This window comes from Schistocerca americana, chromosome 7, assembly GCF_021461395.2.
Source record: "Schistocerca americana isolate TAMUIC-IGC-003095 chromosome 7, iqSchAmer2.1, whole genome shotgun sequence".
NCBI classification, from domain to species: Eukaryota; Metazoa; Arthropoda; class Insecta; order Orthoptera; family Acrididae; genus Schistocerca; species Schistocerca americana.
Genome location: NC_060125.1, coordinates 130,744,723 through 130,765,343, shown reverse-complemented (window position 1 = coordinate 130,765,343; position 20,621 = coordinate 130,744,723). Strand labels below are relative to the sequence as shown.

General features: G+C 41.8%; 1 protein-coding gene across 3 annotated transcripts in view; it reads left to right on the top strand.

The window, feature by feature from the left end:
- The window catches only part of LOC124622138 (GRAM domain-containing protein 2A-like), a 279,154-nt gene that overhangs the window by 91,172 nt on the left and 167,361 nt on the right, over nt 1-20,621 (top strand). Inside the window, exon 2 of one of the 3 annotated variants that reach the window (XM_047147764.1) lies at nt 5,679-5,732. The exons of the other annotated variants lie outside the window; for them this stretch is intronic. Within the exon in view, the coding sequence (XP_047003720.1) occupies nt 5,679-5,732 (54 nt within the window). The remainder of the gene's footprint in view (nt 1-5,678; nt 5,733-20,621) is intronic. 3 annotated transcript variants of the gene reach the window in all.

Below are 20,621 nucleotides of genomic sequence, written 5' to 3'. Positions count from 1 at the left end.
TTGGACAATTTCATTGCTTAAAAAGTTCGTTCGGAAACCATCATATAAATTACCACGACAAAAATTTCAATCTGGAATCCGAACCCGGAGCTCTGCCAGTGGAGGGCAGTGCGATGCTACACATCGCATCCTATCCAAAACTTAAGTCGTCCACGGAGTTCACCCTGTTCTTCCTTGGAGCACTGGGGCGCGAGGCTTCGCGATAGGGAAGAACTCTGGAAAAGTCAGCTACACACCTGAGTTTATGCCAGAGGCGTACTAGGGGATAGCACACCTCCAACTTCAGGTCTCATGTTTCGATTCACATCACGATACAAAGTTCTAGATTGAATCATGTAATGAACAGGGCGTTTAGTTAGCGAGAAAATAGAAAAACTCACTGCTATCCTAGATTATTTATAAACATGTAGTTTTCGTTTTTGTGACCTTGATTTTATACCAGCTTTTATTTGTAATAGAATTAGATGGAAATTATATCGTCACAAATATAGGATCAGCTACGGTCTCTCATTGCATGTACAGAGAAATAATAACGGTGCTTTATGTATCTTACACCTGCCTTTCGTGTATCGCTCGAGGGAGAATATTCGTTCCAGTATATGCTGTCCAGTATGGGGTCAACGAGTAGGTGACTTAGCGTAAGAGAGCGGGACGTTGTTTTGTGACGTGTCTACCAGGAAAAAGAAAGTCGAGGAACCTGCAGTGACGTCCGGGGAAATTCCAGTGTCCTTCACCACAGGACGCCTCACTGAGGAGACGCAGAAAACGCTACTGCTTTTGTACATTTGTAGTATTATTGCATTCTGTTAACGCTTGTTGGCTTAAAATGCCGGCACGAGACTATAACAGACTATCGTCATCAAAGAGGTTACAGTATTGTTGAACAATACTGAAAAAAGTAGTGTGTTAGTGATGGTGGCGTTGTAAGCTAAAACTGGTTTTGAAGCGCATTACTGACGGGAAGCGCGTATCATGTAAGGATGTTTTCAAACTGAGGCAGGGGCTAGTAAATATTCGTTGGGAGATGTTTCAAGTGCTGGCTGTGGCACGTTTCGCAGTTTCGTTCACACTAATAAAGCGGGGTATACTGCGGAGAGAAGACTTTATTTACGTTACTGTGGGGCCCTATACAAACTAAATTCAGCAAGTTTCTGATATGCAGTACTTTAAACAAATTAATGTCGTAAGAGAACTTTTTGGTTAAAATATCGTTAAAAGAAAGATATTAACTCACTGACGATAATGACGGTAAATTTTATTTTTACAATAAATGTTACTCAGTGTTTTTTTACAAAATTCAGTATCAGCCCTTGTACTACAGTGCCTATTCCAACTGTCGTTGCCTAGGTAATTCTTAAGACCTAAGCTGCTTCTGTTTTACCCCTCATAAATAGACGAAGTGTTTGTTGCTGTTTCATATTCCATTATCAGCGAGAACGCTGATAAATGCCACCTCTCTTTAGACGGGTATGACAAATGGGACTGCCAGTTGCGCTAAGTTACCTGGATCGTCACTTTAACATACAAAGTGATGGTGGACTTAGTATTGATTTCTTTCTCATATCCTTGAGTAACATCTGATGGGTAAGCGTTTCAACTTAAGTAAATTGTGAGCTGTTATTATTATCATTTTATCAACTATAATTAAAGATCCATATGCCGCTACCAAGTACAACATAACACAGCACTAAAAATGTTTATATGAAGTTGACTACCTAAACTTGACATGGAAAGAGAATTTGAAAACATGGAAACAGAGAGACCTTCATGAAAGCAGTCGATATACAGTATAGCAGACAGAGATGTAATGAAGGTGTTTTCGACAGAACTAAGCCAGTAGATTCAGACAGACAATGATTGTCCCTAAAGGACTCTGACACGAAGAATGAAAGACGAGTGGAAAACAGAATCTCAATACATGCCCCCGAAGAAAATGCAAGAAGATTAAAAGTAATCGGGAAGAGAGGAAAATTAAAGATTAAAAAATACTCGTAAGAAGTACATTTAGAAAAAGTTGTTAGATTCCTCCCTTGACGTAAACGAACAGTGAAAGTTAAATAATTGGATTAGTTGATCGGAAACAATAATAGCGTGATTAAATGAAAATTCAGCTGTGGAATGTTGAAAACTCGGCAGGCAAAATAATAATCTTCACGTAGCACACAGGCCAAAATCGGGGAACCTGTACATTCAACATGCTGTCCGGAGAGAGTATACGATGATAATGCGAGTGCTATTATAAACTTCATTCCAGGGTCCAACCTAATAGTCATTTGCATCTTTTTCGTACAGCCACCTTCGACGGTTAGGAAGTGCGTATTTCATTGCCCTTGTATCTGGTGGGAAAGCGTTTCATTCTGGAACTGAGCTGACTGCGTAACGTTGTTATGCTTTGTGTCAAATTCAGGGCCATTGTATTCGATACTGCTGTGGAATGCGATAACAGCCATGAACAGCGAGCAGCGAGGCAGCGGCCGCGTTGTCTGAGAGAATGCGTTGTGCTGCGCGCGACGACTTGCTGGCGCGTCTTATTACACGCCTCACGGGTTTTTGCCCTGGTTCATCTTGTGTAAAGTACCCACCTGGAAGAGTCAACAAGCAGGTCACAGAGTGTAGACGTTAGCTCGCAATAGTGAGATGATCGGACCTTTACAATATGGGATCACATGTAAGTAATATGGATTGTCACATTTAGGTTGGTTGAACGGGAAATAATCTGTACACTAAGTAAAACTTTTTCAGCTTTTGCTGGTCTATTATACCTTGAAACTATCCACACGGTGAAAAACGTGAGGTTTGAAGTTAGCAAGATGGTAAGATCAATGACGACGACCGATAATATATGCAGCATTTTTCTGCAGTTAATATTTCAGTTATGTTTAACTTGGTATCATCTAAATAATAATTTATTATTATATTCTTGCACTATCTTTTTGTTAAAAAATCGTCCCTTACCTTTGAGATTCAAATTAATCAGATTGGTCTCTTTATAAACTCTGTTACGTGAGGTTTCTACAGTAACTTAATTCGTGTAATCACTGGACGACTATGACGTGACAGTCTTTGTTAGTGCAACCTTCTCTTTCCTATAAATTCTGTGCATAATATTAGATTTACATCAGCAAATGTCAGATTTTGTAGTATATAATGGCCTCGAATGTCCTGTGGTTACCATATTTCTTGATGGTCTAAGAAGCCGTAATCCAGTTCGTTCATGAATAAAATTTGTTCCAGAGCGCAAAGGAACTGTCTTAATCAATACCTACGTATTGACAAGTGAGGCTCCTTGGCTGCTTGGGTGTCGAACGAGTAATACCATCGACCAGCGTTCAGTTCTCAGTGTGTCCCGGTATTTTTTCTGTCTCTTGTCGCTTCTTTCACCCCTCGCAATGCTCTGTGCTCTGTGCACAAGCTGTGGAGCTGCACCACGGTTCGTTGTCCACATTGCACTGGAGGTCCCTCAGCAACTCGCTGGCTGAGTCAGTCAAAAGGAGAGGACCTACCACGTTCAATAGGTCCGTGCATTGCGATATTCAAACAGAGCTTTGGGTTGAGGCCAGCTTCACCTTGTTCCCAGTTAGGAAACAGATTCTGTTTTCCAATGCAGCCATGAGCACGCTGTGGGCTATTCAGGGTGGAGGTGTTTTTTTTTTTTTTTTTCTTCACTCAGTGTTCCAGCGAAAGTCCGCACTGGGAAGTAGAGAGGGCAATTAATACTGACCTGAGCTGCCCACAGAAGAGGCGGAGGGTGGGTGGGTGGGCGTGTACTGTGTAGGTATGGTTCTGCCGCTCACTGCCTCCGCGGTTACTCCATGCCATAACTATGTGGTTTCCTCATAATTCTCGCAGGATTTACAAGCGTCGTGTTCGTACTCGGCAACGAAAAAAAAAGAAAATGATCAAAGAAAACGGACTTACCACTCAAAGCAGACCACAATGCTGAAAGTGTGAAAAAACTCGTTGGAGCTACGCAAATGATCGGACGAGTGTGAATCCTCACCTGAAGATCGCTGCTGCTCTACTTCCCTCGTGACTTGCACTTCACAAAGCTAGACAGTTGACAATCGGATGGAGCTACGATTACGCTGTTTGAAGGCCCAATAATCGCCCCCCCACCCCCCAGATTCTTTAAAGACTCCAACTCCCATGTATAAAACAGCTTCAAACGTGTCATTACTTTGCAAATGAGTTAATTTGTTAAATATTTGACGTTAAGGGTGCAAAACCTTCATGTTTTCAGACGTAAAATCATAATTATGTTACAAGATTTTAAATATTGGCTGAAACAGCAACTGTTGAAATTCTTCACGATAAAGGATGACAGCCAAAACAGTTGTAGGATAAAGATTTATTAAAATTCTTGACCAAGGTTTCGGTATATATAAATATATCTTCATCAGAAGTAAAAAATCTAAAATTACATCATGCAATGGAGATTAATAAAGCAATTGTGCCAAAGATGTCTTAATTATTGACGACGCCATTGACGCAATTGCTTTATTAATCTCCATTGCATGATGTAATTTTAGATCTTTTACTTCTGATGAAGGTATATTTATATATACCGAAACCTTGGTCAATAATTTTAATAAATCTTTATCCTGCAACTGTTTTGGCTGTCATCCTTTATCGTGAATAATGTTTGTATTATTAGTTTCAGATCATTCACCCAAAGAGTAGTGAAAAAGTGAAAGCCAAAACCGGTAAACCAAAAAAGGACCTTCATCGACATTTACATCCATACCCCGCAAGCCACCTGACGGTGTGTGGCGGAGGGTACCTCATTTGGACATTGTCTCCACCGTTGTCCATCCTTTCAAAAACGTTGGGTCTTTTCTTGGCTTTGATGCACGCTTTCATCTAAGGATACTTATGGATAAACTAAATAAAGAACATTAGCCGTATGTAAAGTTTGTTGGAAGTCTCTCAGTGCTCTCATTATAAATCACTCGATGACTATAGTGACGGTAATTTGCGCTCCGCTTTAAGTACGTTGAGTGGCATATGAGGATACTGCCTGTAAGATGTTTCGCGAGTAGTTAGTAGCAAAGAAGTAACAAATTAAAATTACAAGTTTGATGCTAACGTTTCTCTGCATGCACTGCGAAAATGCAATAAGCGATAAACATTTTTCCCTTTCATTATATTGTGAGGGTGCGAGCAAGAAAAACTTTCGAAAAAGTTTGAAATTACGTGTAAAGTTCGTCTGAAGTCGCAAAGCCAGCTCACTCTGACAGTGGCTGAATAAAGTGTGGGTAACTTGCGTGCATTCGGTTACGTTGTTTCAATATGTATACGTCGTTTCTGACGATAATACCTTACATAATTTGTTAAAACTTGTCGTAAGATTATACCTCTTAGATTTATCACAAAATTTTAATGTTTTTAAGTTCGGGCAGTAATTGTACGAAATACTGAAAATGGAAATTTTGTTGCCCATGTAAGCCTTCAGACTAGTAACCTGCAATTGACAGTGGGTGACCGACTGACCATAGCCGTTTAGTAGTACATGTGTAACATATCTAAACTGTTTGGTAGTTCCCTTGCCTAAAGTGACTTGTGTGTACGAGCTTGATCGTGTTGAAGAACGACCTGTGAGTGTCTTTATGCCCTACATGAAAAACAATGCGTTACTTTATCTTCTATTTTCTCCTAATCAGCTGATTCGCCCGTTCCAGGTTCTTGTCCATGGTAGCGGAGCGAGGGCGTCCTGTGCGAAGCCGGTCTCTGACGTCAGTACTGCACCTTTTAAAATGTTTTATCCACGCGTTTGCACCACTGCAAGCAATGCACTGTGTGTCGATGAATATCTGCCGCACTGAAATTCTCCCTTTCAAAAAGTGTTGAATCACAGCGCACTCCCGAGAACGGCACGATGCGCACAACTTCTGCACACGCCGCGCCACTGTGTGTTCAACAGGTCGCCCACACATGGGGGCGTCCGCTGCTGCGAGTGAACCCAGTTACAGCAGTACGTGACGTGGGAAACAACTGCTCACGATCACCTCTTACTGCAGTACCGCACAACTCTTTACAGAGAGACATCTTTCAAGGACGCCTTTATTCTTTCTGATTACGCTTATTGCTTCCTCCATTTTTTACACACTCTGCATAACTACTGTAATTAACATAGCTACAGTGTGCCACGCTACCTACTAATAGCCATCCGTGTTGCGCATAAATCCACTCGTTACTGCTTCTACGTTTCCTACCGTGCCTTTCACTTGCTCTGTTTCAAATGCTGACAGCATAGAAGCAGAAATGCCTCTTGTTGAAAGTGGTTTTAAAGCTGTGATGTATTGACCTTATTACTGTTTAAGCGTCTCGTTTAAAAATGTAATCCGTTATTCAACTCTACATGGATTTAATTACGTATTTCAAATATAACTTTCTAAAATTAGAATTTGCCTCATTAAAATGTAAATGTTAGTGCGCAGTGTTGTGTAAAAGAGGTTTTTCTTTCAAATACTTAAAGCAGCAAATTCAGTTGTATCACCGTAGTTCTTTGAATCTCTTCTATGCATTTAACACATGGGTTTTAAAGCGCTCTGTTTACGTAAATAACGTTTGATAAAAGAAATACTAAACAATAATAATAAATCATCGATACTGAACGTAATATACAGGGCGTTCGACTATTATAGGTACAAACGATAGATTTATTTTAGAGGACAATGAAACGCGCAAATAATCCTAATAAACCAAGGGCCGGAAAGCAGTGGTATGCCCGATGTGATTTGTTACGACCTAGTACACGAGCACGTTAAAACAGTCCCAAGGACCTAAAGTGCACGTATGCACTTGAAGAGAAACGCCTGACAGCAAGTGTATCGGGTGGACGCAGTTCATGTGGAGGCAGGTTTCTGTAAGACCTTTCATCGGTGCCCGCACACGTTCAAAAATCGCAGGCATGTTCCGAATGCAGTGACAACCACCCACACTGCTTTCACGGAGTTCAAAACTATCAACAGGGCTGGAATACACAGAAGCTTTAAAAAGTCCCCACGCAAAAAAAAAAATCAGACGGGTTCAAGGCGACGGACGAGTGTGGACAGGGCAGCGAGCCACGGCTAATACTCCTGTTGTCGAAATGCTGCTTACTCAAACGAGGGCACTTTTGTAACTTTGTAATTAACGCCACACAAGCGGTATTTCGACATAACCGCTGTCTTAGTCATTAACAGTATTGTGCATTCGTCATATCGGGAAACCCATTACTTTCTCTACTTACATTTATTGGTACTATGTGCTTACATAGTTATCTTCTGGTACCCCTTTGGTTAGTGCCTACACTAGCCAGAGCCTGTATATTCTTCAGTGAGTTAAGTGTCTGACGTAAGCGGATTTGATCCATAGTCCGTTCTCAAAATTTTTCTCGCTCTTGCCATGACTTCCATCTTACCCAACGCATTTTGTATTTGAACGTTTTTAGTGCCTAGTGCTTCAGACGTCCCTCTAGCTGTATGATGCGATTCGAAGGACGCAAAGAACATGCAATCTCCAGTAGAAACACGCCTACTAAAGTGGCAAGTTCAAACGATACTACAAGTTGATTGCTACTTCGTTCACTGAACTACTGCAATAACAAAACTTAACGCAAAGAGCAGTACAAGGGAAATGCTGCAATTTCGTTTCTTTCTTTCTTTCTTTATGCCGCAGGACTAACTCTCACTACATTGAAGCTTCTAGTTGTTACGTAAGTACCTTCGAGTATTAATTACATATTCATGGGCCACCTCACGATGTTCCCATAATTATATGTAACGTTAACTGCACACTCCAGAACTCCCGGCAATTGATGCTGCTGGCTTATACAGCAGTCTTCGTCTCAATCGCGTGTGTTGTGGGGTTTGACTTCGAGATCGACTGCTGGAATTTTGATGGAGGAAGAAATTTTCATCGCTTAAGAGGCAATGGGCAGTACTATACAGTCCGTAACAGCCAGATTGTGCGTCCAAGTCCTCGGTCAAATCGCAATCCCATGGAGCGTCTCGTGGACAGAGTGCATATGACACTGTTGTTACAAGTCCGTCCGACGGATTGATACCTTATTCTTTTGGCGCACCCTCTGCGTGTTAATCGGGATGAGCAACATATGTGCGAGGAACCATGTTTCACCTCTCCATTCCCACTCGCCTCCATCGAAAACATATCACTCCACTACATTCTACAGGCATCCATCAGCTCTTTTACCGCAAGAATCACACCAGAGGTGCCTAACTCACAGGACGCCGGCAAGATGTCATGTGAATCAGATCTCGACATGAGATGAAGATGGTCGGCGACAAGTGCTCTTGAAAGGTGGTGAGATCGTGGAAATGAGTCTTCAGTTTAACGATCTGTCAGATGTTTTGTAATTTGATCCATTGCTTCTCATTAATGTATTACATTATCCATAAGAGTGTTTACCTGCTAGTAACTGAGTAGAGCCTAAACCATAGCTGTTGTTTGATCTGAGACCCTGACTACTACTTCTGACCCCAGGACCCTCATTTGGCGTTTATCTAGCGGCACCGTTTGCGCTTTCCATCGTAACTCGCGCAAGTGGGTGACTCAGAGCGTAGAGCTTGCAGTAGACGAGCGTCGGCTGCCATAGCTAATAGAAACCCTACGCTACCACCTCACTAACATGCTGCGGACTCTCATTCTGGAGTATCGTCTTTCCCACTGGGGTCTTGTGCGATGACAGCAGTACTTGTAATCTACAGCACCTTCCGAAAAAAGTGGTGAAGAGATGGAAATGCTTCTGAAGAAATCCAATCTTTCCAAGAAGGATAATGAAGGTATTCGTCTAGGTATTGAAACCAAAGTGTCGTATGAATTGATGTACCTGTTTCATGCGATGAGAATATATTCGGATCACAGGCCCATTGTTCTACATATGGAACAAGTTATAAGCCTTTACTCTGTCCCACTCACGAGTAGATCCGCATATACACACCAAGCGTCTAATTTTATCCAGTACATGAATTGTTGTAGAAATAGCGCCAATCTTCGGATACAGATCAAGATCTTCAGCAGCTTGTTCTCGGTCGTAAGGAAAATGCCGAAGTTGGAAATCGCTCGAAATGTTCCGTAGCCGGACGGGGTGAGCGAGCGGTTCTATGCGCTACAGTCTGGAACCGCGCGACCGCTACGGTCGCAGGGTCGAATCCTGCCTCGGGTATGCATGTTTGTGATGATGTCCTTAGTTTAGTTAGGTTTAAGTAGTTCTAAGTTCTAGGGGACTGATACCTCAGACATTAAGTCCCATAGTGCTCAGAGCCATTTGAACCATTTGAAAACTTCTGTTTCAGAAGCCCTTCTGTTAACTGAAATTTGATCCGTAATGAAATGGCTCTCAGATAGCCCACTTTTCACATTAGCGCAAATATTGCCAAGCGTAGAGTAAAATAAAAAACCATGTATTGAAGATGGCAAGTATTTAAACATACCAATATATCTGCCTACTATACCACATAATTCAGCCAAGTAAACACTGACCCGGAGAGCTTCATCAATGCATAGCATTTTTAAATCCAAGCCGTGTAACAAAAGCTTGGGAGAGTAACGACATGACATCAATCGTTGTAGGAAATTTTTTTAATCTACGTAGGAGCACTAACGGTAGTCTCTCCTGTCAACTAATAAATTCCTTAGCTATTTTTACTTGAATATTATATACTAATCATATAGTCTGCATATATCTGTTACCTTATAGATACATAAACACTTGCAACACATTGTCTTTACGAATAACACAATTCCTTAGTTACCTCACATGAAGTTTGAAGCCATCTTGACGCTATGAATACAAGAGAGAGTGCATAAAACCCGCCCCCCTGAGCGCGCTTGAAACAGCGACGACGAGCTATTGAAGAGGTACGAGGCAGCTATGACTGCCCCTCCCCGCACCCCCCTCCGCGCAAGGAGCGAATAGAGGAGTCTGTATTATGTACGTTGTAAATTTAACGGAATTAATTTTCCTGCCTAAGCTGTTCTTTCATTTCTAATACAAGCACTATGATTCATTATATAGCATTCAGTAAATTTCGGTTCCTTAGGCATTATTGTTGTTGTTGTCGTCGTCTTCAGTCCAGACTGGTTTGATGCAGCTCTCTATGCTACTCTATCCTGTGCAAACTTCATCTCCAAGTACATCCTTCTGAATCTTCTTAGTGTATCCTTGGTCTCCCTCTACGATTATTCTTGGTCTCCCTCTACGATGTTTACCCTCCACACTGCCCTCGAATATTAAATTGGTGATCCCTTGATGCCTCAGAACATGTCCTACCAACTGATCCCTTCTTCTAGTCAAGTTGTGCCACAAATTCCTCTTCTCCCCAATTCTATTCAGTACCTCCTCATTAGTTACGTGATGTACGCATCTGATCTTCAGCGTTCTTCTGCAGCAGCACATTTCGGAAGCTTCTATTCTCTTCCTGTGTAAACTATATATTGTCCACGTTTCACTTCCAGACATGGCTACACTCCATACAAATACTCTTAGAAAAGACTTCCCAACACTTAACTCTATTCTAGATGTTAACAAATTCCTCTTCTTCCGAAACGCTTTCCTTGCCATTGCCAGTCTATATTTTATATCCTCCCTACTTTGACAATCATCAGTTATTTTGCTCCCCAAATAGCAAAACACATGTTCTACTTCAAGCGTCTCATTTCCTTATCTAACTCCCTCAGCATCACCTGATTTAATTCGACTCCATTCCATTATCCTCGCTTTGCGTTTGTTGATGTTCATCTTGTATCCTCCCTTCAAGACACTGTCCATTCCGTTCATCTGTTCTTCCAGGTCCTTTGCTGTCTCTGACACTCACAATATCATCGGCGAACCTCAAAGTTTTTTATCTTCCCCATGGATTTTAGTTCCTACTCTAAATTTTTCTTTCGTTTCCTTTACTGCTTGCGCAATATGCTGATTGAATAACATCGGAGATGGGCTGCAACGCAATCTCACTCCCTTCCCAACCACTGCTTCTCTTTCGTGCCCCTCGACTCTTATAACTGCCATCTAGTTTCTGTACAAATTATAAATAGCCTTTCCATCCCTGTGTTTGACCCCTGCCACCTTCAGAAATTGAGATAGAGTATTCCAGTCAGAATTGTCAAAAGGTATCTCCCTGTCTACAAATGTTAAAAACGTAGGTTTGCTTTTCCTTAATCTATCTTCTAAGATAAGTCGTAAGGTCAATATTGCCTTACGTGTTCAAACATTTCTACGGAATCCAAACTGATCTTCCCCAAGGTCGGATTCTACCAGGTTATCCGTTCGTCTGTGAAGAATTCGTGTCAGTATTTTGCAGTCGTGGGCATTATTATGAAAATAAAATTGTTGTTCTTGTGGTGTAACACGCCACACTTCAGTGCGCGCAAAGAGACATTCGATCGTCTTACTGGTAAGAGTTTCGCACAGCTATAGTGGATGCGGCTACAGATGCCACAGATGTGAAGTCCATATGGAAAACAATGGAGCCCGTGTGTGGGTTTTGTCTCTGTGCCAGCAGACATGTGGGTTACTTAAAGACTGAAACAGTTACCCACTCACATTTGCAGGTTGCCTGTTTGACGGATTCCAGGGACAACAAAAATTCGATTTTCAGTATCTTATGTTGTCTGAATCTAAAAATATTCAATGCTGTCATCTAACAGGTAATATCTTATATTAAAAGTTTTACGCAATAAGTATTGAAGCTCAAAACTCTGTATGTGACATCTGGAGCAGTGTAACTGACGATGCCGAAATTAACCATATTATTCATCCAGTATTTGAAAATGATAGCACTTGGCGACTTCGAACAAATTCTAGACATAATTTCGAAACTTCTCTGCGCTGACAGCCGCCGCAAAAAATTGAAGGAAAAAATTATTGCTTACTGTGTACGTTGTTGCTGTTCATGCAGTGAAACTATTGCATCATGCACGACGTTTTAATTTATTACTTCATGTGTATTCGCGGCACATTTTACAGCCAGTATTCTCATGCACTGCTGAATGTACTTGCAAAATTATATCGTTGTACGACGTATAATTCAGGAGATGTGACGTGAGGTATGTGAAACCTAGAGAAGAGGTGTCGTAAATTACACCTCGTAAACCACGGAACCGATTTCAGACAGACTTGGTACATACATGACTTATTGACGGCAAGCAATGGCTATGGGTGTAAGAACAATCTACCTATGAAAAAGGAGTGTGAGGTGGAGGGGGGGGGGGGGGGATTTGAAAAAGCAGCGTAGCCGATGACGCGCGAATGCCAGATTTTATTCATCCAGTATTTGACAGTGAGGGTACATAGTGACTTGCAACAAATTTCGCGCAGAATTTAAAAAGTTTACCTTTGTTGGTCACAACTCCCACAAAATGATGAAACGGAAAAATTTTATCGCTTGCTACATTTTCCCTGTTCGTACAGTAAAATTGTTGCATCCGGCGTGACGTTTAAATTTATTACTTCATTACTACTCGTATATATGGTATTCGCAACACATTTTTCATACAGTATCTACATATGACGCTGAATGTTCCTACAAAATTATGTCATTGTACCACACACAGTTCAAGAGATACGACACAAACACTGGGATGCGTTCAAAACTGCCGCATCATGCATTTCATTTAAATTTTTTACTTATTTGCTACGAAGTCTATTCGCAACACGGTTTGCACACATTATGTACGTGCAGAATTATATCATTGTACGATTCACAGTTTGCAGGAGTCATGCATAAACACGAGAATGGATGAAATGCTATTTTATGCATAGGATTTAGATTCTAAGGAACCGGAATTGCGGCACGCACCGTTACTGGTAATACTTCAAAATACGTTAGTGTAGCTGTTGAAGGGAAAGCACACATTCTGACACTAAGACGTTGATCACGACGTGTGTGTTTTTACTTCAGTACATTCCTGCCTCGTAAGCAATGAGATCCGAGTTCGAGTCCCGGCCGTGGCACAGATTTTAATTCATTTCTCCTTCCATCATTATCGTAGATAAAAATGAGACTTGAATGTCTCGGAGAAAATCTCATAATAAGATCTGTAAGTATTTTAACGTGTTGTATCTGCTGACACAGCGACAAAACTCGCATAAAGGTTACTCTTTTTTACGTATGAACTCCTCGCGCGAGATAGTTGTGCGCATACCTACTGTAGAAGTCAGTCACATGTCGCTATTTCCCCGCAGTGGTATGTAATACTGCGAACCATATGCATAAAAATTTTTATTGCGATGTACCCTTCTTATGTGCAACGGATCGAAATTAAGTACACGCTAAATGATGAAATAAATTGTTTAATGCAAAGTAAAACGGCAACCTACATAGGAAAAGACTTTTTTTTAAGAAAAATTAGGACCCTGCAGGCTGTGTGCGTGTGGTGCGGTAGTCGCCACCGTTAGCCAGTGTTCGCTAACGAGGCGCTTGCCGGCCAGGTGGTAGTTGCCGCAGCGTAATATGATTACATAAGGCGCGTCCAGCACCTTCCGTGGGCGAGCGATCGATAGCCCAAGGCGAATCGACGCAGCACAAGTGAGACATTTGTTGTCACGACGCGGTCGCAGTTGATACGGCAGTGTGTGCTGTGGCGCCTCGACCTGCCGACCCGGCACAACATGAATTTCCTAGCAGGAGGCCGCCAGCGTCTCGCGGACTCACAGCGTAATTACCAGCCGCGAGGTAGTAACGGGAAGTAGAGGGCGTTCGGAAAGCAATTTAATCGTCTCCGGGTGGCCCTTTCACCGCAAGGAGGAATTATGCAGCCGGAAGCCGGCCGTCGCCCTTGACCCCTGCGGGACGGAGCAGCCGTGTCCTGCTGAAATATGCAGGGCAGCCGACCAGCTCCGCTCCCACCTCATCTGGGATTCACGGCGGCCCACGCCACGCCATCGACACGCCACTCCCCTCCCCCACCCATCAGCCGCCACCTCCGCTACTGACTTCGGCAATCAATTCGTTTGCCTCGGGCTGCTGCTAATTACCACCGTCCCACAATCAGGCGACGCAGGCGGTGCATGAGCACACGAAGGCGATGGACGAGCTCGATCAAGGGCCGCCTCACATGTGGCTGCACGCCTCCCGCTAAAGGCGCGAGCCAGTGCGAGATCTCTTTCCCAAACTAATCCATACGTGTCCCCCAAAATGTCGTCTTCCCCTGCGTTGATAAACAGAACCTTGTAAACGTTGAGGTACAACCTCGGATAATCTACGGAATGCTCCTTGTTCTTCGTCAGAAACTACTGACTTGCGACTGGCCAGTGTACGTCATCTGCACAGCGCGCTACCGGAAACTGTGTAAGCGTCTGCAGAGACTAAGCGTCTGCAGACGCGGCGCCATCGCTCCAGTAGAAACGTAAACTCAGCGCAGCTCTTTTGTCTTATCAGATTCGAGACTGTGTTATACAACGATATGGCCGCGAGAAACTTCCATCTCATGACATTTTCCTATGTTTAGTTTTTGGCGTAAAATTGGAAACCTCCGATCAGTAGTTTCTGAAACTTCCGTGAATTCAATTACCATTTTCTAGTAGCTTTGTACAGGGTTACAGATCCCCACTACAATACGACCACCGTCTGTGTTGCCACCACACTGTTACTCAAAACGAATATCCATTGTGTCACTTGAAACTGTCAAAACAGCCCACTGCTTATTGCAACCGCCGAACCTCCCTGAAAATCTGTCAGTATTCACCTGAACAGCTCCTTTTATTGTGGTTGTCTGTGTCGTCATTCGTGTGAAGTCAGCAAAGCCCTGTGTCGGAATTACAAAATGTCTTGTGGAATAACTGATTATTTCTGCATTTTTAATGACGCTGAGGGCCAGTTGTCGATATACGTTGTATTTACTGCATCAGAATAGAATCGGCGAACCTTCCCGCACTGCCCCTTAATGCATACAGGTCGCGTTCATAATACACTGATTGGTCTGGGTTCACTGGGGGATAATGGGTTCTGAAAACATACAAAAACAAAATCGGTACAAAAATTGGGTGATTACTGTCATTTAGTACGATACAGATCTGGAATTTGCCAAGCCTTTCGTGAGTTACTTTTGTATCACCGTGTAAAGTAATTAATATTAAATAAAACATGGTCCTTGAAATGAAATAAGTTACTGTATCGATGTGTTCTGAGACGTCGACCTGTGATGCCTCAATTGGTTCAAAATGCTTCTTATGTAGTACGTCAAAGTAAGTTGATCATTGAACGCGTATCAGGCTACGTGGATTCATTTCAAGAAAACTGTCTTCTACAAAATGTCTTGTGTCACTGGAGGTTCTATCTTCAGATATAATTTCAGGCGATTTTATATGCTACCCGAAAGAGTCTGTTAAATCAGAACACATGTTACTGACCGAAAATTTAGATTATAATGAACATAGAGCCATCTGCCTGAAGCAGTCTATTAGTTATGGATCGACTTATTGCAGTCGTTTTGCACTGACAAAAAGAGTGGAGAGTTAAACAGAATTATATCGCAGTGTGAGCACCTTTGCTTTGTTAGCGGTTTCCTTAACGAATCTGTAAGTTTTCAGTGTAACTCGAATATTGCCTCATCGTTTCTCATTTAGGACGTGAGAAGTGGTTGTGCATGGAAGCGATAACAGTTGAGATAGTATGAGAACACTCGACATAAACTAAATTTTTGTGACTTTTGATCTCTAAAACGTGAGACTGTGGAACATGTAACATTTCTATCTTTCATTGCTTTTATTTAGGCCCGGTACTGTAAAATGGAGCACTTTGGTCTCTAAGATCAACTGAATCGGGGGAAACTGCACATATTTGTTACATATTACTACAAAATAATGTTGCAACATCTGTAGACAAAGATGTTACGAAAAGCAGTATTAGAAGAAATAGACTAGGAAAGAAGTCTATGTAGAATGCGTATTGACGATGGGAACAATTTGTGAAACATCTTTTACGGCGTCCGTGTATAGTTAATATTCGAGCCGGTAATGGGAGAAAGATTACAAAAGCAAACTAAGATTATGTTAGATTAGGTAAATCAATTTGATATTAGCTGTAACAGGTACACATGGATGCAGAAATCAGCTCATTCCGGGATGAAATGAAGATCGACACCCAACCTGTCGAATTACTGATGCGGAAAAGGCCTTCATAGATTCAGATCGAAATCCCAGTTAGAAAATAGCAATAAAACTCAGCTGAATGATCGTTGAAGAATTCAATAAAATTTTTCAGGGTTTGTGACCGCATTGTCGATATATACAAAACTACCGACGTTTCGGTAGTACGCCAGTACTCTATGTACCTACGGCCGGCGCTAGAAATCGGGCAAACAACGCCACGTCACAGCTGCCGCCTGGTTTTCCATTCGCTGATTTCCACCAATCACAAGCAGTAATGCAAACACCAATCATACGTTGGGTTTCCACCAATGAAAAGAAATAATACAAATACCAATAAAGACTTCTAACCTCCCTCCCCTTCATCCTAAACAACCTATCAGAATTAGATAACAGCAATGTCTGCAGGTATATAAAAAACAAAGTTCTCTCATTCAGCAGTAAACACACACACCCTGAAGAAGGTCGCTTGCAACAGCGACCGAAAGGTCGGTAGTTTTATATATATTGACATTGCGGTCACAAATCCTGAAAAATTTTGTTGAATGTGTCAAGGGCCGTGGAAGCCCACATTTATATTGATCGTTAAAGAAGTTGCATTTGTGGCAACTAAGAATGTTGCTAAAAGTATAGAATTGCCCGTCGTTTCAGTTCCATCAGAGATGAAAAGTGGGTGTCGTTGGACTTGCGATCCATCGCCATCGTTACCTTTCCTCTTAACAGTGCGTTGGACCTCCTGAGGGCGCGGCACAGCGAGGAATAGATGCTGTCTACCTCTTGACTCCGTCCATAAACTATCCATCAGCGAGTCAGGCCGTTACGAAGATGGCGCAAGACACGGGTTAGGCACCACGTTACCACTGAAAAGCAAACTCTTACCGAGAATACAGCGAAGATCTGACATCACACTTTAGGCAACACGGTTAGTGTGTGTTGCTGTAAGAGCCGCTTTCTCTTTCCTTAAGTATTAATTTTAGACTCAGGAGTACATTTTTACTGAAACTGTATGCGTGATAAATACCTTTCGTCTTTGATCTGCTAGGAATACCAAAGGCCGACAAAGAATTTGTGCGCTGTGTTTACCGGAAATGCAAAACGTTGGCGTTGTCTTCAGTTAAAACTTCCGGGTTGAGAGAATGAGACAAACACAGAAAATTATTCTGCGACATTTCGGCTCCGACTACGGTAACTGGCAGTTGCCTCCGAAGATGTCGAATGTCTACAGCAGTCGGAGGGAAAACGTCAGGAAATAGTTTCATATACCACCGACGGCCTGTCAGTCCGGACGTTGTAGCTGAAATAAACACCGGCTGTGAGAACCCACATTGTATGACTGGATGATGTGCATCTTTTGAGAGCCGCGTGTACACCGTTGGTTGCGATTTTATTAATCATTATACATGCGGACGTGTAGCCATTTGTGTGGTTATTTGAATCGTACTTCGCACAAAGCGAACGAAACACTAGCGCCCACATTTCCTATCCAAGAAATGCTACGTGAAATCTAATGCCAGAGCCTTTGAGAGTGTTTCTGGAAGCTTCGCGCACGTGGCCGCGCTTTCGGCTAATTAGAGGCTTGGAGATCACTAACCTGATGGCTGGTGTTGCGTAAGTTGAGCATTCGTTTCTTCGTTATTGACAACTTGTCTGGGGACTGTCCGGTTATGAATAATTTCAAAACCTGTATAAGCAGAACGGCAGTTCTGAACCGGTGCTTATGATATACATATTTGATGAAAGCCTGCCGCAACTGTGCCACGAAAATTCTAGAGGATGTGGACAGTTAATCAATCCGATATTATCGATATCTGACTGCGCTGCTGGTTTTGACCTGGAAGAGCAGCGTTAGCCATTCTGGTCTGATGATATAATTTCTTCCACAAACGCAGATATATGTGTTTGTTTCGTCACTTAAAGACGACTCTCTTTACCACTGCCGTTCATTTGTGGTATAAACGTTTAACGAACGTCTGAACATTGCTAATAACGCTAATTTGATGTCCATAAATTAGATATATACAATCAACTCTAGAAAGAAACTTTATTGGTTCTTTCGATAATTTAATCCTGTAAAAGGTTTATGAACAATTCTGTGGTTTATGCGTTACAAAAACTGTTGTTCCGAAAAAAAGGTTTGTATTTAGATTTATGAAATTTAGCTTGCTTATCGACTCGTATCAATATGTCTTAGTAATACGCCTATGTCTTTTGACAATGTCCAACTTCTGTTCCACTCGGAATCTCTTACACGCAGGAAGAAAAAGGAAATAAATATTAACTCTTAAGTTACTAACATTCTTGAAGAAAGGATGTTGTCACTCAATATAGATATGTCAGGCTGCATATGAGATTGCTTTTAAAAAAAAAAAAAAAAAAAAAAAAAACACACACACACACACACACACACACACACACACACACACACACACACACACACACACACACTCTCCCTTCTCTTACCGTCTTAGAGTGCAACCAAAATTTAATTCATTCTGGTTGAGGATGTGTTTAGATACGAAACGAATTTCAGTTTACTTAAAATAAAAATGTGAGTACATCAGCATAGGAAACCACGAATAAAATTTAGCTTGCTGGATACATTTCTATGAACTAGCGTTTAAAGCTGTAGCGCCTTCGACGTCCATGGCGACCGCTCATTAAGTGGGAGCGGTGTTGCCTAGGCTCTTGAACATAACACATCAGGCGGATTTCCACGGCGTTGGCTGTGTGGAAGAAAACATTCCTCTGCTAAGCACGAGCTCACAGTGAATGGAGATGGGCAGTACACTAGCCCGCTCTAGCAATCCTCCCACATTAACACCAGTTTTACCAGCCTGAATACGTGCGTGACTTACCAGCAAAGAGAAACCGTGCTCAGACTTTCTCGTATGCTGCATTTTCTTGGCGCAAAAGTATAGTGCCGCTGTTCACTGAATTGTTTCCTTACAAATGAGAGCCTGTGTTATCCAAGTCGTTCATAGTGTGTGCCAATGTAATACACCCCCTCTTTTCTACTTCCATTTATAGTCTACATTACACACTGTCTTTCATGAAGATTTGAGAGGAGCTAAGATTGCGATACACTTTATAGTTTACTTAGCTTGTCATGTTGAGTCGGCTCCAATTCTTTTTGTCTATGGGTCTGACTCTTGAAGCTGAAAAATGTCACATAAAGTCCTCACGGTTGGTTTGAACTAAGTAAATCGGAAGAATGTTGTGCAGCATTTTTTTACGTAAATATATTTTCTCATGTTTTAGTATATCATACATTATTTTGATTTTCACGTTAACAAAGCCGAAATCACATTGTTCGCACAAAAATACTGCCGATCACATCAGGGGCATGTTTACGACTCTCACACTCTGCGAAAATAACAATTTTCCATAAGTTTTACAATTTTTCTTAAGAAATTAATTTCTACGAGTTTGTTACATTATTAATTTCGATTATTATTTCATAAATGAATCTAAAATATCGCAGTAAACAGTACAGGATTGCGTAATTAATAATACAAATTTTAAGTGTGCCAATAATTCGTAATTTCAAGTGCTTCTAAACAAATAATTTTAACTATACATTCAGAACTAGTACTTGTCGATTATAACATTGAAACTAAAATATTTAATATAGTGAGTCCTTTTTATAATTTTTAGCTTGAAATATAACATACTGTGCCGAAAATTATATGAAGTTTTCAGAAAAGCAACTGAGATAATTCTGACCTGGCCAAAATTCGAAAAATAATAGTGGTATCGACAAGTACTGTTGAGAAAAAGTAATGCTAGAGGAGTATGTCTCGTTAAAAGCTTCCCGTAGAAAGTTAGGTAACGTGAAGCTTTCGTTAGTTTTGCGGGGCTTACCGGTCTAATTAAAGATTCATAGTCGCATAGGATATTTTCTGGTTGTGTAGTAACGTTAGTCGTCCTTGTTAAGATCAAACGTGATCGTAATGGATGGGTGGTGGATAAGGTGCGCGTGAGCCATTGTACGAAATATCAATATTCTTACCAGACACGTCTGTGGAATTAATAAAAAAACTTGCCTCGTTTTAGCTGTGGTTCGACTTTACTCGATCGCAAAATGTGAAACTGGTCTTCTTGTAGGGGAAAGACGTATATGACTAAATACTACCTATCCTAATATGAATGTTTAGCGATAATCATGGCAGTGTAGATGACTCAGATAGAACTGAAGCTGTATCGAAACTGAAGACGTCAGTTTGAAATAACTGTACTCGAGCTCATTTCATGCAGAAGCAAAATAAAGCTATCTCGAGTATGTCTGATGATTAGTTTGTCGGGCCGTGAGTGGAGTGTGGGAATACTGCTTTACGCGGTCCGGCCACTACTGTTGGCTTATCTTGGGCCCGCAGAACAATGCGGCAGGAGAGGAGGTGTGTGTGTGTGTGTGTGTGTGTGTGTGTGTGTGTGTGTGTGTGTGGGGGGGGGGGGGGGGGGGGGGCAGTCCAGCGTCCTCACTCAGGCTATTGTCTGCCGGCCATTGTTTCTGACTTGTCAAGTAAGTCCCAGA